Source organism: Psittacula echo (assembly GCF_963264785.1).
Source record: "Psittacula echo genome assembly, chromosome: 6".
Taxonomy (NCBI): Eukaryota; Metazoa; Chordata; class Aves; order Psittaciformes; family Psittacidae; genus Psittacula; species Psittacula echo.
In genome coordinates this window covers 5,921,579-5,940,796 of record NC_137743.1, presented here as the reverse complement: position 1 = coordinate 5,940,796, position 19,218 = coordinate 5,921,579, and the positions used below count along the sequence as shown (strand labels likewise).

General features: G+C 36.8%; 1 protein-coding gene across 1 annotated transcript in view; it reads left to right on the top strand.

The window, feature by feature from the left end:
* Positions 1–19,218, top strand: part of WDR11 (WD repeat domain 11) — a gene marked incomplete at its 5' end in the record, with an annotated part of 47,198 nt that overhangs the window by 16,225 nt on the left and 11,755 nt on the right. Inside the window, 10 exon segments of the mRNA XM_080622160.1 lie at positions 1,378–1,481; positions 3,339–3,515; positions 5,115–5,199; positions 9,951–10,059; positions 13,214–13,284; positions 14,770–14,878; positions 15,197–15,321; positions 15,739–15,886; positions 17,140–17,246; positions 17,722–17,836. Of these exon segments, the coding sequence (XP_080478286.1) occupies positions 1,378–1,481; positions 3,339–3,515; positions 5,115–5,199; positions 9,951–10,059; positions 13,214–13,284; positions 14,770–14,878; positions 15,197–15,321; positions 15,739–15,886; positions 17,140–17,246; positions 17,722–17,836 (1,150 nt within the window).

Here is a 19,218-nt window from a genome sequence, read left to right as displayed (position 1 = left end):
TGATGGTACAAACAATGTTTTTATATACAAAACCTTTAGAATTTTAGATTTTGAGTAGTCTCAAAAACTGCTATATGAAGTACTATGGTTCTTTTGAGCTTTCAGTGTATTAAGGTCATTTTGCTGCAATAAACCTTTACTGTAGAATAAAACAACTTATTACCATAAAAGAAATACAGAACTCTTAGCGCACTTTTAAATGTCAGTAGTACCAGATTTTCAACATGGATTCTTTTGTTGCTCATAAGTGTTTAAATGTTTTTATTCTTGGTGTTCTCAAAAATGCTGTCAGATGGATTCTATGTGATGCATATCAAAGAGAGCTGTTCAGGATCCGTATGTTGCTGGGTTTTACTTCTTGTATTCATAGACTCATTTCTAAACATTGATCTTTGTCATAATTATATAACCAGGAAAAATGTGCTAATAATAATAATAATAATGGAAGAACCACTGAGCCTGGAGGATTCTGGATATGGTTGAAAAGTAAAGCATGTTTCTGGTTGGCACAGAGTCTTTAATGGATTTTGAAGATGTCTTCCTCCATTAGCTCTTTATCCTGCTGGATTTGATGGTCTTAATTAAAATTTGAACTCAAAGTCTGTTTAAGTGAGATTTTTAAAGGCTTTATATGTGCCTTAAACTGCATTTTTACATACAGCTATGTGCAGTCAGTAGTCTTTGGTCTTTGCATATGGCGTACACCTGCCATCAGCTCAGCAGGATATGATTGCTAAGGCTGCAAAGGACGCTTTGAGCCCCTTTTAGATGGAGGTTGCACTGGGACCTAGTGACAGTCGTTGGGGAAAAAATAACGTAAAACCCTGATGCATAGATACAAGACTAAACGTAGTTACTGAAGTTTCTGCTGTAGCTTTGTATATGCAGAAGCAATTGTGTTTTGTATGTTTAGGTGAAAGGCTTTGCTTGATTTATGGGCTTTGTCATCTGGAACCTATGTAAGAAGTTTATCTAGGTTAACAAAAAACATTCCCCAAGTTTGGGAATTTGTTCTTAAGTGTCAAAATATTTTATGGTTGGTGCTTAGCTGTATTCATTGACATAGCTCTACATATTAATACCCAATGTATTTTAAAACTCCATTCAATGCTTGCTTCAGAAGTGATACATCTGTCTGTTTTTCTGATCCTTAAAAATATCTCTGTAAGGAAGATGAATGTGCATTCATCCATTCGGTGCATTATGTCCTGGTAGAGTTGTTCATGGGAGTTGGTGGTGGGAATAATCTCAGAATCTTCTGCAAGTAAGAAGTGGTAGAAATACTGAAAGAACAGCCTGGGATTAAAGCAAAATTGAGGAACTAAGTCAACAGGTGATCCAGTTTGTATTAGGAACATGTTTTCATTTCTTTTACAGCAGTTCGAGTGCATCACCTTTGTATTCCCCAGTCTCGTTCTGTGGGATTCCTGTAGGAGCATTCCAAAATAAACTTCCAGATCTCTCATTAGACAGCATGATTGGTAAGAATTTCTTTCACTAATATTACTGTTACTCATTTCTAGGATTTTTAATTCATTGTACATCTTAGGATACTGTCCTGGGTTCAGCAGTAGCAGTCATTTTTTCTCTTTCTTAGTAGCTGGTGCAGTGCTGTGTTTTTGACTTTCAGCCTGGGAACAGCACTGATAACACCGATGTTTTTAGTTGTTGCTCAGTAATGTTTAGTCTGACCAAGGACTTTCTGAGTCTCATGCTCTGCCAGGGAGGAGGGGAAGCCGGGAGGAAGCAAAGACAGGACACCTGACCCAAACTAGCCAAAGAGGTATTCCATACCACAGCACGTCATGCCCACTATATAAACTGGGGGCAGTTACCCGGAAGGGATAGATCACTGCTCGGTTGGGCTGGGTATCAATCAGCGGGTGGTGAGTGGTTGTATTCTTTCCCTTGTTATTTCTTATCATTATTATTGGTGGCAGCAGCAGTGATTTGTGTTATACCTTAGTTACTGGACTGCTCTTATCTCAGCCCGTGGGAGTTACATTATTTCCATTCTTCTCCCCATCCTTTCGGGAGCAGGGGGAGGAAGGGGGGGGAGTGAGTGAGCAAGTGAATGGCTGCATGGTGCTGGGTTGCCGGCTGGGCTCAAACCATGACACTTACTTAAGAACCATACGTTAGAATTATTTTGTGTGCCATCTAAATAGTAATTCTGAAAGAAAGTAATTCCTGATTGCTAAAAAAATGATCAAATGAAGATTTTTTGAGCATTTTATATTAAAGATGAGTGTTCAAAGTACATGTTCTCTGAGGGGGAAAAAAATGTAATTTAAATGAAATTTGGCCAAAACTCCTTTATTTTATGGAAGTAATCTTAAATGGATGAAGACAATTTATTTGATGCGTCACATCTTTGTGAAATCTAGATAGCAACCAGCGCTTCAATATTAAGAAATGTTCCATGATGATGGTTGTGTTGTAAAACTGATTTTTAGTGGAAAAGTAAAATTGTGCTTGGAGTTACAAAGGTGCAGATTTGGAAATGCTCTTGGTAAGAGTTGTCCCTATTATCTGGTGCAGGCAGCATATCACTGGGGAAGGTTCTTTTGCACTTTATCTCGTAAATTTAAAGATGACATTTTTTTCTTATGTGCATTTCCTCAATTCATTGACATAGCAGCTATTGGTACAACTGACAGCAGAAGGTATACAGCAGTGGGATTACATCATTTTCATGTCCATATTAGAATCATAGAATAGTTAGGGTTGGAAAGGACCTTAAGATCATCCAGTTCCAACCCCCCTGCCATGGGCAGGGACACTTCACACTAAACCATGGCACCCAAGGCTCTATCCAACCTGGCCATGAACGTTGCCAGGGACGGAGCATCTACAACTTACTGGGCAACCCATTCCAGTGCCTCACCACCCTTACAGTAAAGAACTTCCTTCTTATATCCAATCTGAACTTGCCCTGTTTAATTAATTAATAATTTATTTTAATGAATTAATATTATTGTGTCTGAGAAAATTCCCTATATTTCTAGTCGTAGATTACACTCGGTTTTTACTGTTTGGGGTTATACCTCCATAGATCTTTGAATTGGTCTACTAGTTTTAAAGTATTTGCAACTAACTTCCTTCTTAGTGTTAGGAAAGAAAATTAGTATTGGATAAATCAGAAGTGCAAGCTTCCAAAACGTTCGATCATGCAGAGTTCACCAGATAGGAATGCATCTTTAAATAAACACTGCCACACTGCTATTTTATATGTTAGGTTATTTATATGTTAGGTTATATAAACTCCTGTGTCTGATAACTTTTCATACCATCTCCAATAAAATTTAATACTAACAAGAGCTTTAATTTTTAAGCAGGGCAAAGCACAATTGCTGGAGAGGAACAGGTAAAGAGTCCTTTTCTGCAAGAAGTGCACCTCAAATTTCTGCTGACTGGACTTCTGTCAGGACTGCCTCTGCCTCCCTTTGCTATCCGCATGTGCCCACCTCTTACAACAAAAAACATCAAACAGTATGAGCCAATCCTTGCTGTTGGTAAGCACCTTGAGCAGGTTATTTGTTGCTCTGAGAAAAGATATTCTGTATTAAATACAAATATAGTTACTCCTACGTAAAAAAATGAATATCTAGGTTTTGATCCTGTGTAACTAATCATAGATAGTGACCCTTGTATTAGTTTGCATCCATGATAGTTTTCAGATTCTTTTTTTCCTGCCTTGGATTTAAGTAATGCTACCTGAAAAGTTGCCGTATATTTGCAAGTTTGTGTTTATCCTTTCATTTACTATGATCTTGGTCTGTTGATACACTTGGTTTTTTACATCCTGCTGTCACCTTAATCTAAACGTCAATAAATACAGACTTCTACAGCACTGCATTCCTAGAATAAACTTAACAGAGACTGTATTTTTGTTCTGATACAAGTACCTAAAAGTACGCTTAAAGTACCTTATTTTTTCTTGTATTAATCTATTTTGCCTCACTACGAATTTGGTTAAACTTATCTAGATATTAGAATACTTGCCTGTAAGCACCTCATTCAAACAGGGAGAACTCTGAGATCTAAGATATTTTTAGGGCTGCCTAAGTAAAGACTCTGCCTGTTGCAAGTCAGACTTGGGAGATTCTCATTATTCTTAAGGTTGCATATACTATAGAGTCTTCATAGATTTTTTGATGGAATGAAGGGGGTATTGCATAGGTGAATGTTATGCAGGAGCTTACAAAGAGGATCTCCCTCCAGCAACGAAAACATTATAATAATTCATATATTTATGTGCAGTTCTCGTAGTACTTCTATTATTACAGAGCTTGGAACTACCATCAGTAGTTGTGCTTTAAAATGTAGGCAAGCCATCATTACATGATGTTACTAAAATGTAACTTTTGATTTTACATAAGCTATAGCGGTTAAAAAAGATGAAATACAGAGATTAGGAAACTAATAGGTAGGTATAAAATGCATTTACAGCAAAGTCTGCAGCATTCTAGGCTTAAAGTACCTTGATGGCTCTTTAGGTATCCATTATTGTATTAATAAAGTTGATCTGAGTATAAAGAAAAAAGAGAACAAGGCTTCCCAGTGTCTAACAGATAATTGTAACTTTCAGTGTTTCAGAAGGTTTTTGATCTAATTGAAGCTAATAGCTACTAAGTTATTGATTTGTAATTTGGAAGAGGTCATTATTTCAGGGATGAGAAAACAGAATTGCTTTAATGATTTGATAACATCTACCCATGATTCTCCACTGGGATTACAGTGAGATAATAGTTAATACTCTTCCTTAAGTCATTTACTTACCTCGAGTAATCAAATCAAGAATAAATGTTCTTTTCTCCTGCAACTGGGTATGTTGTGAAAATGCAAGAAGAATGAGAAGATTTTGTACAAGCTCTACAAATAGATTTGGGAAAATGGCTTGATCCAAATGGATATCACTGGTTCCAGAGAACCTTGCAGGGTTTAATGTTTGGGATTTAAGCACTAGAAATCAAAATACCTTGTCTAAAAATGTAAAATATAATAGTTACAGATAATAAGAGAAAAAAGAGAGAAATAGCTGTAAGTTCTGCATTTTCACTGAAGTATGGAAGGGAAGAATAAAATGGGTGTGTATATATATTTTTTTATAGGTACAAGTAATGGCTCTGTCCTGGTGTTTCATCTTACAAGTGGACTCTTACACAAAGAGTTAAGCATCCACTCCTGTGAAGTCAAGTAAGACCTTAATTTTAATTCCTACTATAATCCTCCTGGGAGACAAATAGTAAAACGTGTAACTAATGCTGTACCAGCAGTGTGGGTAGTTGTCTTACTTCATTGTTAATGATGATCAAGAAAATTGCATATTCAATAGTCTACCCTAACAGTATTTTTGCTATGTATAAGGAGTTAATCAGAGTGAATATTGCCTTGAACTAAATATTTGAGTTGTATGTGTGCCTGCCGATCTAGGATGAATACCAACTAATTCCAGTTTCTTTAGGGCATTGTAGTACAAAGAAGCCTTTTTAGGACCAGAAACTTCAATAAAGTGTCTTATTTATATAACTGTTGTGACTCACAGATCATGTCCTGTGAAATAATTCTGGTTTGTACACCAAGGTTTATTTCCTTTGCCTCTTTGGGACTGAAATTGCTGTTGAGGCAGTTTTAGTCCTAACTGCAGTAAAAAGAATTTTAGCGTTAAAAGATTTTAAAGACCAAATACCGGACTCAGTGTTTATCCAGCCTAAGGAGGTACAGAGTAAGTTTTAAAGCTCCTGTACTGTAGGTTTTGTGTACACAATGGCATAATTCTTTGCATAACCAATGGCAAACATATTCAAGGTGGTGCTTGCTGGATACATATTTCTGGACAATTTAAGCCTTGAAAATAAGATACTTTCAGTAAAAATTCCTATCAAAGTTGTGGCATGAAGCCTTCATCAGATTAGGATCTTCATTATCCTGTTCATTCTATGAAAAGTTAAGACAAGTAGAGGTGACTGAGAATAGATAACACATTATGGAAACCTGCTTTGAAGCTAGCACAAAAATCATGTAAGTATATTTATCTTTGGTGCGATTAGTCGGCACTGTAAGAATAGAATTCCTCTTTCTGTTCAAAACTGTATGAGTTTTCTGGTTTCATACCATTAACTACTTAAAGAATTCTTTTCATTTTATCTTCTATTACGCAGAACAAGAACACACACCTTAAAGGTGATTACAAAATGGAAAATGAGAACCACTACTAACATTTGACAGGTTAAAATAAAAGTAATTTAAGATGGGGAGACAGGAGGAAATACGCTTTTGAAGAAATATTTCTTTTTTTATTTAGGCTTTGTATATTATTGGAAGTCTTGTCAGTTTGGGCTTTTCAGTTTGTAAGGGATTTGCAACACTTGGAAAACTTCAAGAATCCATGGTCTTTCTAGCAGCTGTCCTCGCACAAGTGGTATTTGTAGAACAAAGTTAAAATGACTGTGAATGTTATTTAGCCACAAGCTCTTATCTGAGTGTTTAATCATTGGTTTTAATTTCCTCAGTCCCACGCTAAATGGTCTGAGTGACTTTCTGCATCATTTTTACAAGTTTAAGGGAACGGTTTAAGCAATGCAGAATAAGACATAGGGATTTTGGAGGATTTTAATTAATATTCATGGCGTGGAACAGTTTTTGTTTCAGTGGGAATTCTTGCTTTACCTCTAAAATGCAGACAAATTGGTTAATGCCTCTATTTCAATTTTGTCTGAAAATACACCTCCAGGGAACACCATTATTTTAGTATGTAATTGGGAATACCCTGAAATTGTAACTCAAGGCCAGCAGAATTTTCAGTGCTCTATAGTTTGAGAATGTGATAAAACTAAGGTCTTTGCAATGGCAACTGTCCTTTACATATCAAGTGTGCTAAAATAATGGCCATTGAGTTGTCCAGGTACTAGCAATTGTGACATTTTTGGTGATTAAAGTGCTCTTCCGTAGCAGCTACATGTTCAGTGAAAGTGAACTAGAAGCTGCATTGCAGGTACTCTGTTTGCATGGCTTGAATTGCCTCACTGTTTTTGCTTATTCTGATAGATAAGTGTGACCAGGGCAGTGCTTCTCATTCTTTTTCACTGAGCAAGTTCAAGGTTGCAACAGCTTTAATTTTTGAAATTAAAATCTCACTGACTGCAACAAGAATGTGTGTGGCCTGCAGGCAAAACTTGAAAATCACTGCATTACACCCAAATTTTAGCACTTTCAGCTGGTTTAGCAGTTGGGCTTAAGCTGACTCCCCTTTGGAAGACTGCTTTGCAAACATTCATCACCTCTTTAAGAAGCTTTCCTCACATAAAGAAAGATGAATGAAAACTATTTGCCACTTCTGTCATACAGCATTCCTGTGCTGAATTTATTTCTGTGCATTAGTAAATACATGTTAACTGACAAGTATAAACAGTGTTGCAATGAAATCCTGTGTATTCAGAATTGAATTCTCAAGTCATCATTACAGGCTGTACATTGATCTCAAAAGGACCATATGCAGCACTTAATTGTAATTTCTTTCTTAACCATCCTCTTCTTAAAAAGGAAAAACTTGTTCCATTGCTGACGTTCACTTTTAGCACGTAGAACGTACAAATACTTCAGAAAGTAGAAAGAAAATTCTTTTTTAAATACTAAAATTTGAGGCTGAGTGTATTTTCTGATAATATGATTGAGATTTTAATACAGTTTGCTAAGGTTTTATTTCCATGTTTACCTTTCCCTTTTTCTTAGAAATCTTATAACTACTTTGATTAGCAGCTGACTTGAGATAGAGTCACAACAATCCATTCCCAACTAGAAGAGTAATTTGTGTTTTTATCTGCTTCAGTACACTCAGCACAATTTGTTTGCATTGCAATCATTAATCAAAACTGAATCTTACCCTTGAAATAACTGAGACAAGTTGAGTGTAAAGAATCCCTGTATTTGAGCAGCCTGGTCTAGAGCAAGTTGTCCCTAGAACTAGATGATTTTGAAGGGACCCTTCCAACCCAAACCATTCTAGGGTTCTGTGACAATTTCAGGTTTTAAAAGAGTGGCTGCAGTCTGAGGGATAACTTACACCTGAATTCTAGTAGACAAAGATGTCTTTTATGAGGAAATTTTGCAAATTGAGATATTTCAATAGGGAAGACATTACTTGTTTCCTTCATTAAAACTTGAACCACTATCTTCAGATTCTTCATGCATGACAATAAAAAAACCCCTATTGTTTCAGGTGCCAGCAGTTAGAAGCTAAGGTTTCCTTTTAATTGTGAGTATCTTGTGTTTCTGTAGATTTTTATTGGTATTGACAGACTGCTGGGTAGCAGCAAAGAAAAAGGACTTGTCCTGTTCAATCTGAGCTGATGAAAGAAGTATAGAAAATGCCTCAAGTCTTGGAACGAGAATGATGACTACTGCTGGCAATAACAATGCATTAGGAGTATTCTGTGCTTTTTCCAGAAAACCATGGTAGAATAATAGATAAAAATTAGGTGTCAGAACTGATATTTCTTCCATTCCTGAAAGCTCCTTGTATTTAAGACCTTTTGGAGGCTTACGGTGTCACACGTTACTGCAGTTGTAGATTTCTGTTCAGTTATTCCTATAATGTTTCAATGAATAATTGAATATTTCTCATTTTGATTGAAATTATTCAGTAACTTAAAACTTAAAATATTCAGTAATTCAATTGAACTTTCATAGGTCCTGGTTGGAAAAAGGACTGGGTCCTAAATTTTTAACTTTACTTGAGGACTTAGGAGAATAATGGGAATAAAGCTTCCCATTTTCTTAAAACTTTAACTAAAAAAAAGATAAATATGGCTGTAACATATCTGTACAAAATATTATGGGAGTGCTTTTTGCTTTCACACGTCTAAATTGCATTTAGGAAACTTCTACTTAATACAACATGAGTTGGATTTACTGACAGTAAATCAGACATACTGTTATTTATCTTTCTCATATTTCACATATGTTCGTGCAAGAGAGACCATGACTCTTTCAATTGATGTAACAGAAGACTTGTTCTGGAAGTAGTTAAGTAATCTATGTTTGAAGGATTGGAGAAAAACCTAAATCCATTTATCTGTTAAAATGAACTTTTTTAGGGGCCGTATGTGTGTATTACAACAATCTCAATTTTTGTTTAAATCAGTTCCTTGATATATTTCGCAGATAAATCACTCAACCATTTCTGCTGGCATGAAGTGTGTGTGGGCAATAGGGAGGGAGGACTATTTGCTTTTGGAACAGTACCACCTAGCACCACTTCCCATTCTTTTGTGGCCTGTGGTATATTTTAAGAATTTGATTAGAATCCATATGTGCTGACAGTATGTTGTAACTTTACATCCTTGCCAGGCTTCAAGGTAACTTGGTTTTTAGCTGCCTTGGCATCATCTAAGCCAACAAAAAATATTACCATGTTTTCAGTTCTCTTCTGAAAGCCTTTCAGATCTATTCAGTGCTTCTCTTTTTTGCTGATCGGTTGGTTTTCCTCTCTCTGAACTGAAAGAATCAAGTCTACGCACACTGCTATCCAGATGAATATTTTTCTGTGTGCTGGCAAATTCAAGTTACTTGATAGTTCTTATTTGATAAACTACTGATTTGATCACAGCAGTGCTTTTAATGTACTCTGGTGCTGAGCGTCTGTGAAGGGATTTTTGCAAAAGTTACCAGTGTTTTTCTCACTGAAATTTTTCTTCCAACCAAACAAGTGTAGTCTGAAAAGAAAGATCTTTAATTTAATTTGCTAACTTCATATTTACATCACAGTTGTAAATGCACAGCTTCTTTTTATGCTTAAATATAGCGTTTCCATAAACTGTAAAACATGACTTCCGTGCTGTTTTCAAATTAAAGAATATGCATGAAAAAACTTACTGTACTTCAGTCCTGCTGTTTGAAGCCATCTGAATATTTTGGCTCATATGCTCCATGTACTCTTTTGATGACAGGGGAATTGAGTGGATAAGCTTGACTGGGTTTATTTCCTTCGCCACATCAACACCTAACAATCTGGGGCTAGTAAGGAATGAGTTGCAGCTCGTGGACCTACCAACAGGTTAGTGCTTCCTGAGAAACCTGTACAAGAAGCTGACAGATTTGCTGGGGAGTGACAAACATAAGTTCTTACTGGCTTTTTTTTCCCCTTCTGTTGTCATGACAAAATAATAAAGAGGAGTTTTAACTTGTTCTGCTCCTCTGTCTTTATGAAGCCACGAAATGCATTCCATCTGGTTCTCTATGACAAACTTGAAACAACACCTTCGCAAAAATACCTGTGGCTTGGATTATTAAAACAATAAATATGTGTCTGCAGGGGGTTTAGAAGCATTCGCACAGTATAGTGGTGTGTTTTGTTCACAAAACGCATGTATTTTCAAATATGTTTTGTCATAGTTTCAACCCATTTTTTCATGTACATCTGAAATGGTGTTGAACTCTTTATTGTGGTTTACATCAGCAGTAGATAATTAATTAACTTTAATGTGTAGCATAAAGTGGTGTTTTTTTAAGCTTATGTTAGGCCAGGCATATGGCCATAATTTGAGTGTGTGTATTAATGTAAAAAGGGTATTTTAGTAATAACATGATAATTTTAGAAAGATTTGGAAGGATTAAAAAATAAATAACTTTGATAGCAAACTTAACAGATGATGAGTGTTTTTTCAGCTATTCTGGCCTTAAAATGAATGACATATATTTATGATTGAACTGAAGAGCACAATTCTAGGAGGTATGATTTGGAAGATTAGACAGCCCAAAATAGAATCATAGAAGACTCATAGAATCGTAGAATAGTTTGGGTTGGAAAGGACCTTAAGATCATCCAGTTCCAATGCCCCTGCTGTGGGCAGAGACACTTCACACTAAACCATGTCACCCAAGGCTCTGTCCAACCTGGCCTTGAACACCGCCAGGGATGGAGCATTCACGACTTCCCTGGGCAACCCATTCCAGTGCCTCACCACCCTTACAATAAAGAACTTCCTCCTTATATCCAAATAGGAAGCATTGAATGATTTTAAATTATTTCTGAATGTGAAAACCTGGAGCCATTTAATTTCTAATGAAATGCCTGAATCTTGTAACACATGGGCTAATTCTAAATTGCTTTATGTAGCATAAAGTGAATTTTTAATTTTTTAAAGCTTATAAAAAAGACCCAGTTTCTTCACTTCCAGGGTGCTGCTCAAAGAGACTGTTCTTTTAACACGACAGTATTGTCACTTTTTTCTGTATAATGTCTTTTGTTCAGTTGTTTAAAATCAAAACAAAAAAGGTCTGTACTTTGTAAAATTGATCTCATGTAAAATGGGATTTTGATTTTTCCCTCAACTTGTAAATCAGTATTGAAACATTTATAAATATGAGTGGTAAAAGGTTCAGTAGTTCCTCAGCAACCAAGTTTCAAGTAAATGTGAATATCTGAGATCTTAAGCATATGCTTTGCAACATATGCTTTGCTTTGCTTAGAAAATGTTACATTTCCTCTTTCAAAGCTTACCAGAAAGGCATAACTACTTAACTCTTTGATTGTTGGTTCTTCCATCACTATTTAGCCCAGCTTTCTATTTGAGGGCTAGGAAAACTGTGCTGACTTGTATTTACTTCATAAACATGTTGACAAAATTCTCATTGATGTTTCTGAATTCAAATAAAGAAGAAAATTCCTAAAATGTTTCATCATTAGTGAAGATCAGTTGGAGCAATCCCAGGCACAGCTACAGGTTGGGCAGAGAAGAGATTCAGAGCAGCCCTGTGGAGAAGGACTTGGGGGTGTTGGTCAATGAGAAAATGAACATGAGCCGGCTGCAGTGTGCGCTCGCAGCCCAGAAAGCAACCGTATCCTGGGCTGCATGAAGAGGAGCGTGACCAGCAGGTTGAAGGAGGTGATCCTGCCCCTCTACTCTGCTCTCGTGAGACCTCACTTGGAGCATTGTGTGCAGTTCTGGTGTCCTCAACATAAAAAGGACATGGAACTGTTGGAACAAGTCCAGAGGAGGCCGCGAGGATGATCAGGGGACTGGAGCACCTCCTGTATGGAGAGAGGCTGAGAAAGTTGGGGCTGTTCAGCCTGGAGAAGAGAAGGCTGCGTGGAGACCTCATAGCAGCCTTCCAGTATCTGAAGGGGGCTTATAAGAATGCTGAGGATGGACTCTTCATTAGGGGCTGTAGTGATAGGGCAAGGGGTAGGGGGCTCAAACTGAAACAAGGGAAGTTTACATTGCATATAAGGAAGAAGTTCTTTATTGTAGGGGTGATGAGGCACTGGAATGGGTTGCCCAGGGAAGTTGTAGATGCTCCGTCCTTGGCAGTGTTCAAGGCCAAGTTGGATGAGGCCTTGGGTGCCATGGTTTAGTGTGAGGTGTCCCTGCCCATGGCACGGAGGTTAGAACTAGATGATCTTTCCAACCCTAACTATTCTATGATTCTAAGAAAATAGAGCTGGAAAGTTTTCTGTAGGCTGGCCTGTGACATGAGAGCTGTAACCAGCACTGCTGATAACTAGATGTATTCACAGGGTTGGTGTAAGGTAAGTAATTCAGCTGTGATCAGCCACAAGTGGCTAAAGTTTGAAAACTTGACTTTTCCTTAAAAGCTAAGGTGAATGAAACTTGCACAGGAGATGCTGTGATACCCTGGTGTTTGTAAGTTAGTTATATTAGTGATACGTATATCACCTTTAATTCTGCATCACATTGTACAGGTGGGTGAAAATTCTGTTGGGGATAAGATTATAATGTCTTAGGGTTTATTCTTCTTGCTGGAAAGAGAGAATGGTTTTGCTGAATGTAGAATGAGTACTTCACCATGGAAATGCTTTCAGACATAGTTTGTGGCAGAGTTCATTTCTCTTACAAAACTTGAACTCTCTGCATGAATTTCCACCTTGGGGATTTGGGAGTGGATCTCATTGGCTTTGAGTGCAAAATAATAACTCTTTGAACTCTTTCTATATATTTATGTAATGCTGATGATGCATCGGTTTCAGTGCTCTGGAAGTGAGTGAGATTGTAAGTTAAGAGTTTACGTGATATTTAGTCCTTCAAAATGCAGTAAAAGTTCAACAATGACAAGAGTAATATACAGCAGCTTACTTGGAGATATTCTTGTTTAGTTTGTAAGCTATTTCTATTTACAAACAGAAGAGCTAATAAACTAGTTTAGTAACTCTTTCTGTCTTCTCCCATGTTATTTTTGCATTCCAGGCAGGAGCATTGCATTTCGTGGGGAGCGAGGTAATGATGAGCCAGCTATTGAAATGATAAAGGTGTCTCATTTGAAGTAAGTACATTAGCCTTGTGAAGTTTATAGATTTTACTTTACTGCATGAAGATCCTCACGACTTAATAGACATAATAGAAATTCCAGGAAAAAAGCACTCCAGAGAGCACAGAAAAATGTGAAAAGCATAAAGAGAAAAATACCTTAGAATATTAGTTCAAAGTGCAAAAGCTGTAATGTTTGTGTGATTGACTCTCACTTCAGGATCCAAGCACACTGCAAGATCAGTCATTAATATTTTAGGGTTTTTAAGAATTGGGTTCACTGAACAGACCTTTTGTTAATATTAGGAAGAATAAAAGTGCTGAACAGTTTTTGTCAATTATGATTGTTATAACTGAATTCCATTTTCTATAACTTAAGGCATGCTTAAAACTAGAAGACTGGCATTAAAGGTGGGATGATTTTTTCTGTATTCATCAATTTTTCTAACTACATATTTCACACCTTTATAATAATTGTCTACTGGAAAACCAGATGCGAGGTATTGTTGTTTGAGGAGTCAGCTGATAAATGACCACATTGTTTGCATCAAATCCTGCTTATGTTTCAGATAAGGCCTGTAACAGGGGACGCTGGTCTTTATTACATCAAAAGTAATGACAGTAGTACTCTGTGAGATTGCTTTCCTGTGTAAATGAAATTAAAAGTGTCGAGTTTAATACGGCACTATCTAAATTTGAAGAGTAAGTGCTTTTTTCTTTACAGTGTAGGGAAAAAAATAATGTTCTCTTGAGCTTGCATAGGAATATTTTTGGCAGTATGTGTGTGAACCAGAACTGGATTTCAACCATAAAATGGTCTTATTAATGCGTTAGAAATTAAGAACTGCTGTGGGCTTAGTTGAAGGGACTAGAATGTTAAGTGAGAACAAGAAAGGATAGTTCATTTCAATAGACACTAATGCAGTTATGAAGGGTACATATAGCTACAGAGCCTCTCTGTATTCTCAAGTTAAATGTGAAAAGTGGTAGATTGAAAGTGGTGTACTCATCTAGCTCCACAGATGAAAGGTCTGAAGCCATAACTGTCAAGTAGTTTAGTGCAAGAGGATTTTATATTCATTTATCACTGGATTAGAGAAATGGCATGTGTCTGGATCAGATTAAAAATCTATCCAACCTACAGTCTTAGTATGTCTTTCTGATATCTTGTGCAGTCATCAACTCGGCTGACTATGGCTAAATTAGAGGAGCTGCTGCTTTCTCTGAATGAATTCTCTGGTCTCCTTTACAGGAATTGAGCAGCACCACATGACAGAAATTTCTAATTCTTCTAGCTTTGAAAGAGGACTCATCTTCAGACACTCTTTTGCACCTCAGCAACACAATGAAATTACAATCTTCAGAGTGGGATTTCAGCCACTCTGTTTCCTTAGTTTTAGAGGGTTTCCGCAGTGGTGCTATGAACAACACATGTGAAGTGAAATGCTCAAATTAATATGGAATGATTAATATTGATGTAATAAATTCTTACCTGTTTTAGGCAGTATCTAGCTGTGGTGTTTAAAGACAAACCACTGGAGATCTGGGATGTCAGAACGTGCACTCTGCTCAGAGAAATGTCTAAAAACTTCCCTATAGCGACCGCTTTGGTAAGGAATGAAATCTGTTACGTACTGTCTGTTAAATATAATATGTTGAGATAGTATCCAAACCTTTGAACAACTTTGCAGCAAAATGTTATTGTATCTGTAGCATACAGATAAGTGCTTTCATCCTTCCGTTTTCATCTGTATCAAATAAGAGGGAAGAAAAAAACAGGTACTGTGTAAAAATCAAGTCTGCTCCTTTGGGTGATGGAGGGAGAGATTACAGAAAGACAGTCTTCACTGAAATCATTAAAATTAACAGAAAAATCCCCAGTAAATTCAGGGAGTAAACATTTGTCTTTCCCATTCTTTTTTTCACAGGAGTGGTCACCTTCTCACAACTTAAAAAGCCTGAGGAAGAAGCAGTTAGCAGCCCGTGAGGCCATGGCCCGGCAGACGGTTGCATCAGATACTGAAGTTAGCAGCGTAGAATCTTCTGTGATCAGGTATTTCTCATTCTAATATGATATTCTGCATCAGTTGTTTTTCCACCATGTGCCATTGTTCTACAGAACAAAATGTTTTGGAACTGATTCTCAAGTGCATACCACAGAGCAACTTAATGGGCCTCCTTTTAGCTTTTAGATATGGAACTTTGATGTATTGCTGGATGAGAGAAATAGAGTACCTGTTTTTCAGGTGCAGCAGTCCAGAAGTTACCTGATGCTTGAAGTAAAACCGTGAAAAGTTGCCCATGAAAGTTTCCACAAGTGTATAAATGAGTCAGCTGTTGCTCCTGGATAAATTGTTTTGAAGGATACATTCATTTTTGTGCTGCCTCTGTGCATTAGTTACGGAGAATTTGCTTTGCAATTCTAATTTCAAGAAAGAAATACTTGTGTCTCATGGTGTTCTCTTTAAAGCTTATTACAGGAAGCCGAAAGTAAATCAGAGCTGAGCCAGAACATTTCTGCCAGAGAGCACTTTGTGTTTACAGGTGCCGATTGGCAGGTTTATCATCTCACAGTAGAAGGAAACTCAGTAAAAGACAGTGCAAGAATTCCTCCTGATGTGAGTTCAAATTTCCTATATTGTTGATGTTTTAATTTCTTTTTCTTATCTGTTATTGCCAGAAAAAAAATCAGGAATGTGCCTTGTAGTGACAAGTGGGCATTAATGCAGTGGTTTGAAATATGTAATTAACATTCCAACTTCAAAAGCCATATCAATTCTGGTTTTACAATCTTAATTTTTCTATTGAAAATACTGTTGAAATCAATGAATTGATTGATTGAGCACCTCCCGTATGAAGATGGGCTGAGAAAGTTGGGGCTGTTCAGCCTGGAGAAGAGAAGGCTGCGTGGAGACGTGGAGACCTCATAGCAGCCTTCCAGTATCTGAAGGGGGCCTATAAGGATGCTGGGGATGGGCTCTTCATTAGGGACTGTAGTGACAGGACAAGGTGTAACGGGTTAAAACTGAAACAGGGGAAGTTTGGATATAAGAAGGAAGTTCTTTACTGTAAGGGTGGTGAGGCACTGGAATGGGTTGCCCAGTAAGTTGTAGATGCTCCGTCCCTGGCAACGTTCATGGCCAGGTTGGATAGAGCCTTGGGTGCCATGGTTTAGTGTGAAGTGTCCCTGCCCATGGCAGGGGGGTTGGAACTGGATGATCTTAAGGTCCTTTCCAACCCTAACTATTCTATGATTCTATGAATTTTTTAGAATTTAGAATCTTCATAGGCCCTGACTTGCTTTCTGAATAAATTACTCAACATATTTTTAAGAATTTTAATAAAGCATATTCAGAAGCTTGAATAACAAAGAGGATGTTCTTGAAGCATGACTGTGTTCTGTTAATGGATTTTATATTGCATCATGAGGGCTTGAGTGGGCCAGAGCATTCTTTTCTGAATTTTAAGCTGGCTTTTCTTTTCTTAGTTATTCTGAAGAACAGTCTTTCTTTCAGTTGTTTTTGAAGGCTTTGATAAATTGAACTTATAAATAGGAATTCTTTTCTTTTTGTTTTCTTTTTTACTATATGCTAGTATTGTGATAAATGAGGTCTGTCATTTTGGTCTTTCTTTGCAACAAGAGATAAAGAACTGATTTCCGTTGCTTTAAATCCAGAATTTCTTACAAGGAAATGTCTTCTGAAGCGAATATGAGTGATGTGATAAATGCTTATATTTGATAGAATTGCTCCTGTTTTAACTGATAGAATTTGGTCTGTCATATCATAAAATATTTAAAAAAAGAAATGTTTGTTCCTGTCTTTGGCTCCATTAATCATGAGATGTTGTTCTGCTTCTTCAATATTTTCAGGGAAGTATGGGTAGCATTACATGTATTGCCTGGAAAGGAGACACCCTGGTTCTTGGAGATGTTGATGGAAACTTAAACTTTTGGGATTTAAAAGCTAGAGTATCCAGGTATGAATGCAAATTAAGTCTGATAAACGTGAGATAATGCGTCTTAGAATGTTTCTCCCCACCTTCATTTTTGACTTCACTGTAGGAGGTCATCTGTAGTGTTTGAAGGGAAAAATGCAAGTATGCTTAAATACAGTTACAGAAAATGCCTGCTATGATACAGTTCTTTGCATTTCATCTTTTATGTTTTCAATTGGAGTAGCATTTTATCAGCATTTTTCAAGTAGCTAGATAGATATTTTATGTTAAATCTGCAATGGCTTCTGATAAAACATTGAGTATTATAACATCTATTTAAAGCATTTAACTTTTTAGTTTTTATAATTTGGATAGTCATTTATGTGTGTGTATAGACAGATTTTTCTCCTCAATCTGTACAATATCAGGTTCTGCAGCATTCATGGGAAGGGTTTAACTACCCACAATATTAGGTATAGGGTGATCGATACTAATTTTTGTGCTTTGCTTTTCTTAGGGGGATTCCTACACACCGAAGCTGGGTGAAAAAGATCCGTTTTGCCCCAGGCAAAGGAAATCAAAAACTTCTTGCAATGTACAACGATGGAGCAGAAATATGGGATTCAAAAGAGGTGAGTGTCTGTTCTTTTGGTGTGGGCTTCTTTACGAAGTGCGCATACTACTTCTGAAAATCAGGGCAAGTCAGTGGTTAAGTTTTAATTAGTCCTGATTTCTTGCTGGCAATTGTGTAGTAGATTTGTACGGCTTTTAGCTCCCATAAAGCATTTTTAAGCTGTCATCAGTGAAAAGTTCCTTTCACACATAAAGCCGACAGTGTCTCTGAGACACTTTTTGTCATTCTTTTGTAATGTTTTTGAGGTAGACGTTGAAAGTTTAAGGGGAATCCTCAATATTAGAATTTAATTTATGGACAAGAATATTTTTACTACAGGTTTCTTAACTTCTCTGCATAGTCAAGAGTATGGATTTGTCATTGCATGGATTTAATTTGGTAGGGAATACCAGGAAGCAACTTGTTAATTAACATTGTCTAGCTTCTTCCTCAGAAATTCTGAGATAATGGTCACATATCTTCTGTGTTTGCTTCGTGGGTCTTTCAAGGGATTATAGTACCATGGGGCGGGAAAGATAATTGTGCTGTTTTAACTTAGTCCCCCAGAGTAAGTCTGGGGCATGAGAGCATGAAATGGGAATTTGTTTTTTTCTGTTCCCTTTGCAATGAGCACGAGCTCCGAAATTCCTTCGACACTTAATTTGAACAATGTGAAACTCTCTCTGATGATCAGAATTGGACAGCAGATACAACCAACAGCTGTGAATTATGTAGGCACAGTAGAATGATACCCCATGAAGCACATTTAAAGAGTTTTGATAGCATAGGATACTCCTCCTGTAGCTGTTTCCTCTCTTTTTCTGGGACAAGGAAAAGAATTTCCTAGATGAAAGTATTTATAATTAATTCATATTTTCAGCCAAAAATCTTTCAGAATATCTATAGAAATATTTTACTATTTTCCATGTAATCCTCTCCTGAGAGCTTCATCTTTGCCTATGACCAGTTACCAATATTTCCACATTTTTCTCTAATTCTATCATAGCTGAGAGAGCTCTAGTGCTGTTGGACTTTTAATCTCTCTAACTCCATGCTTTGCCCTAGAGTGAATGAAACAAAAGAGCAGAATGTTGAGTGCAGCAGAGGCTTCATAAGTATTTCCTTATATTAACAATGATAATGTTTGGTGATGCTACAGAAGGATTACAAAATGCCTAACTACTGATCTATGGTTAAAGTGCAGTTTGGAACTTTTTGCTTCTCCAGTTTGTTTGTGGACAATAAATCGTCCTATTCCCATAATGTTATATTAATAGTATGTCACAATGTATTTCTGGACAAGCTCATTATTTATCAAGAAAGTATATGTTTGTGAAGAGCATGATTTGGTTAATGAGACACTCACTTTTGCCTTGATGCATGTTGATCAGGGACTGGAAT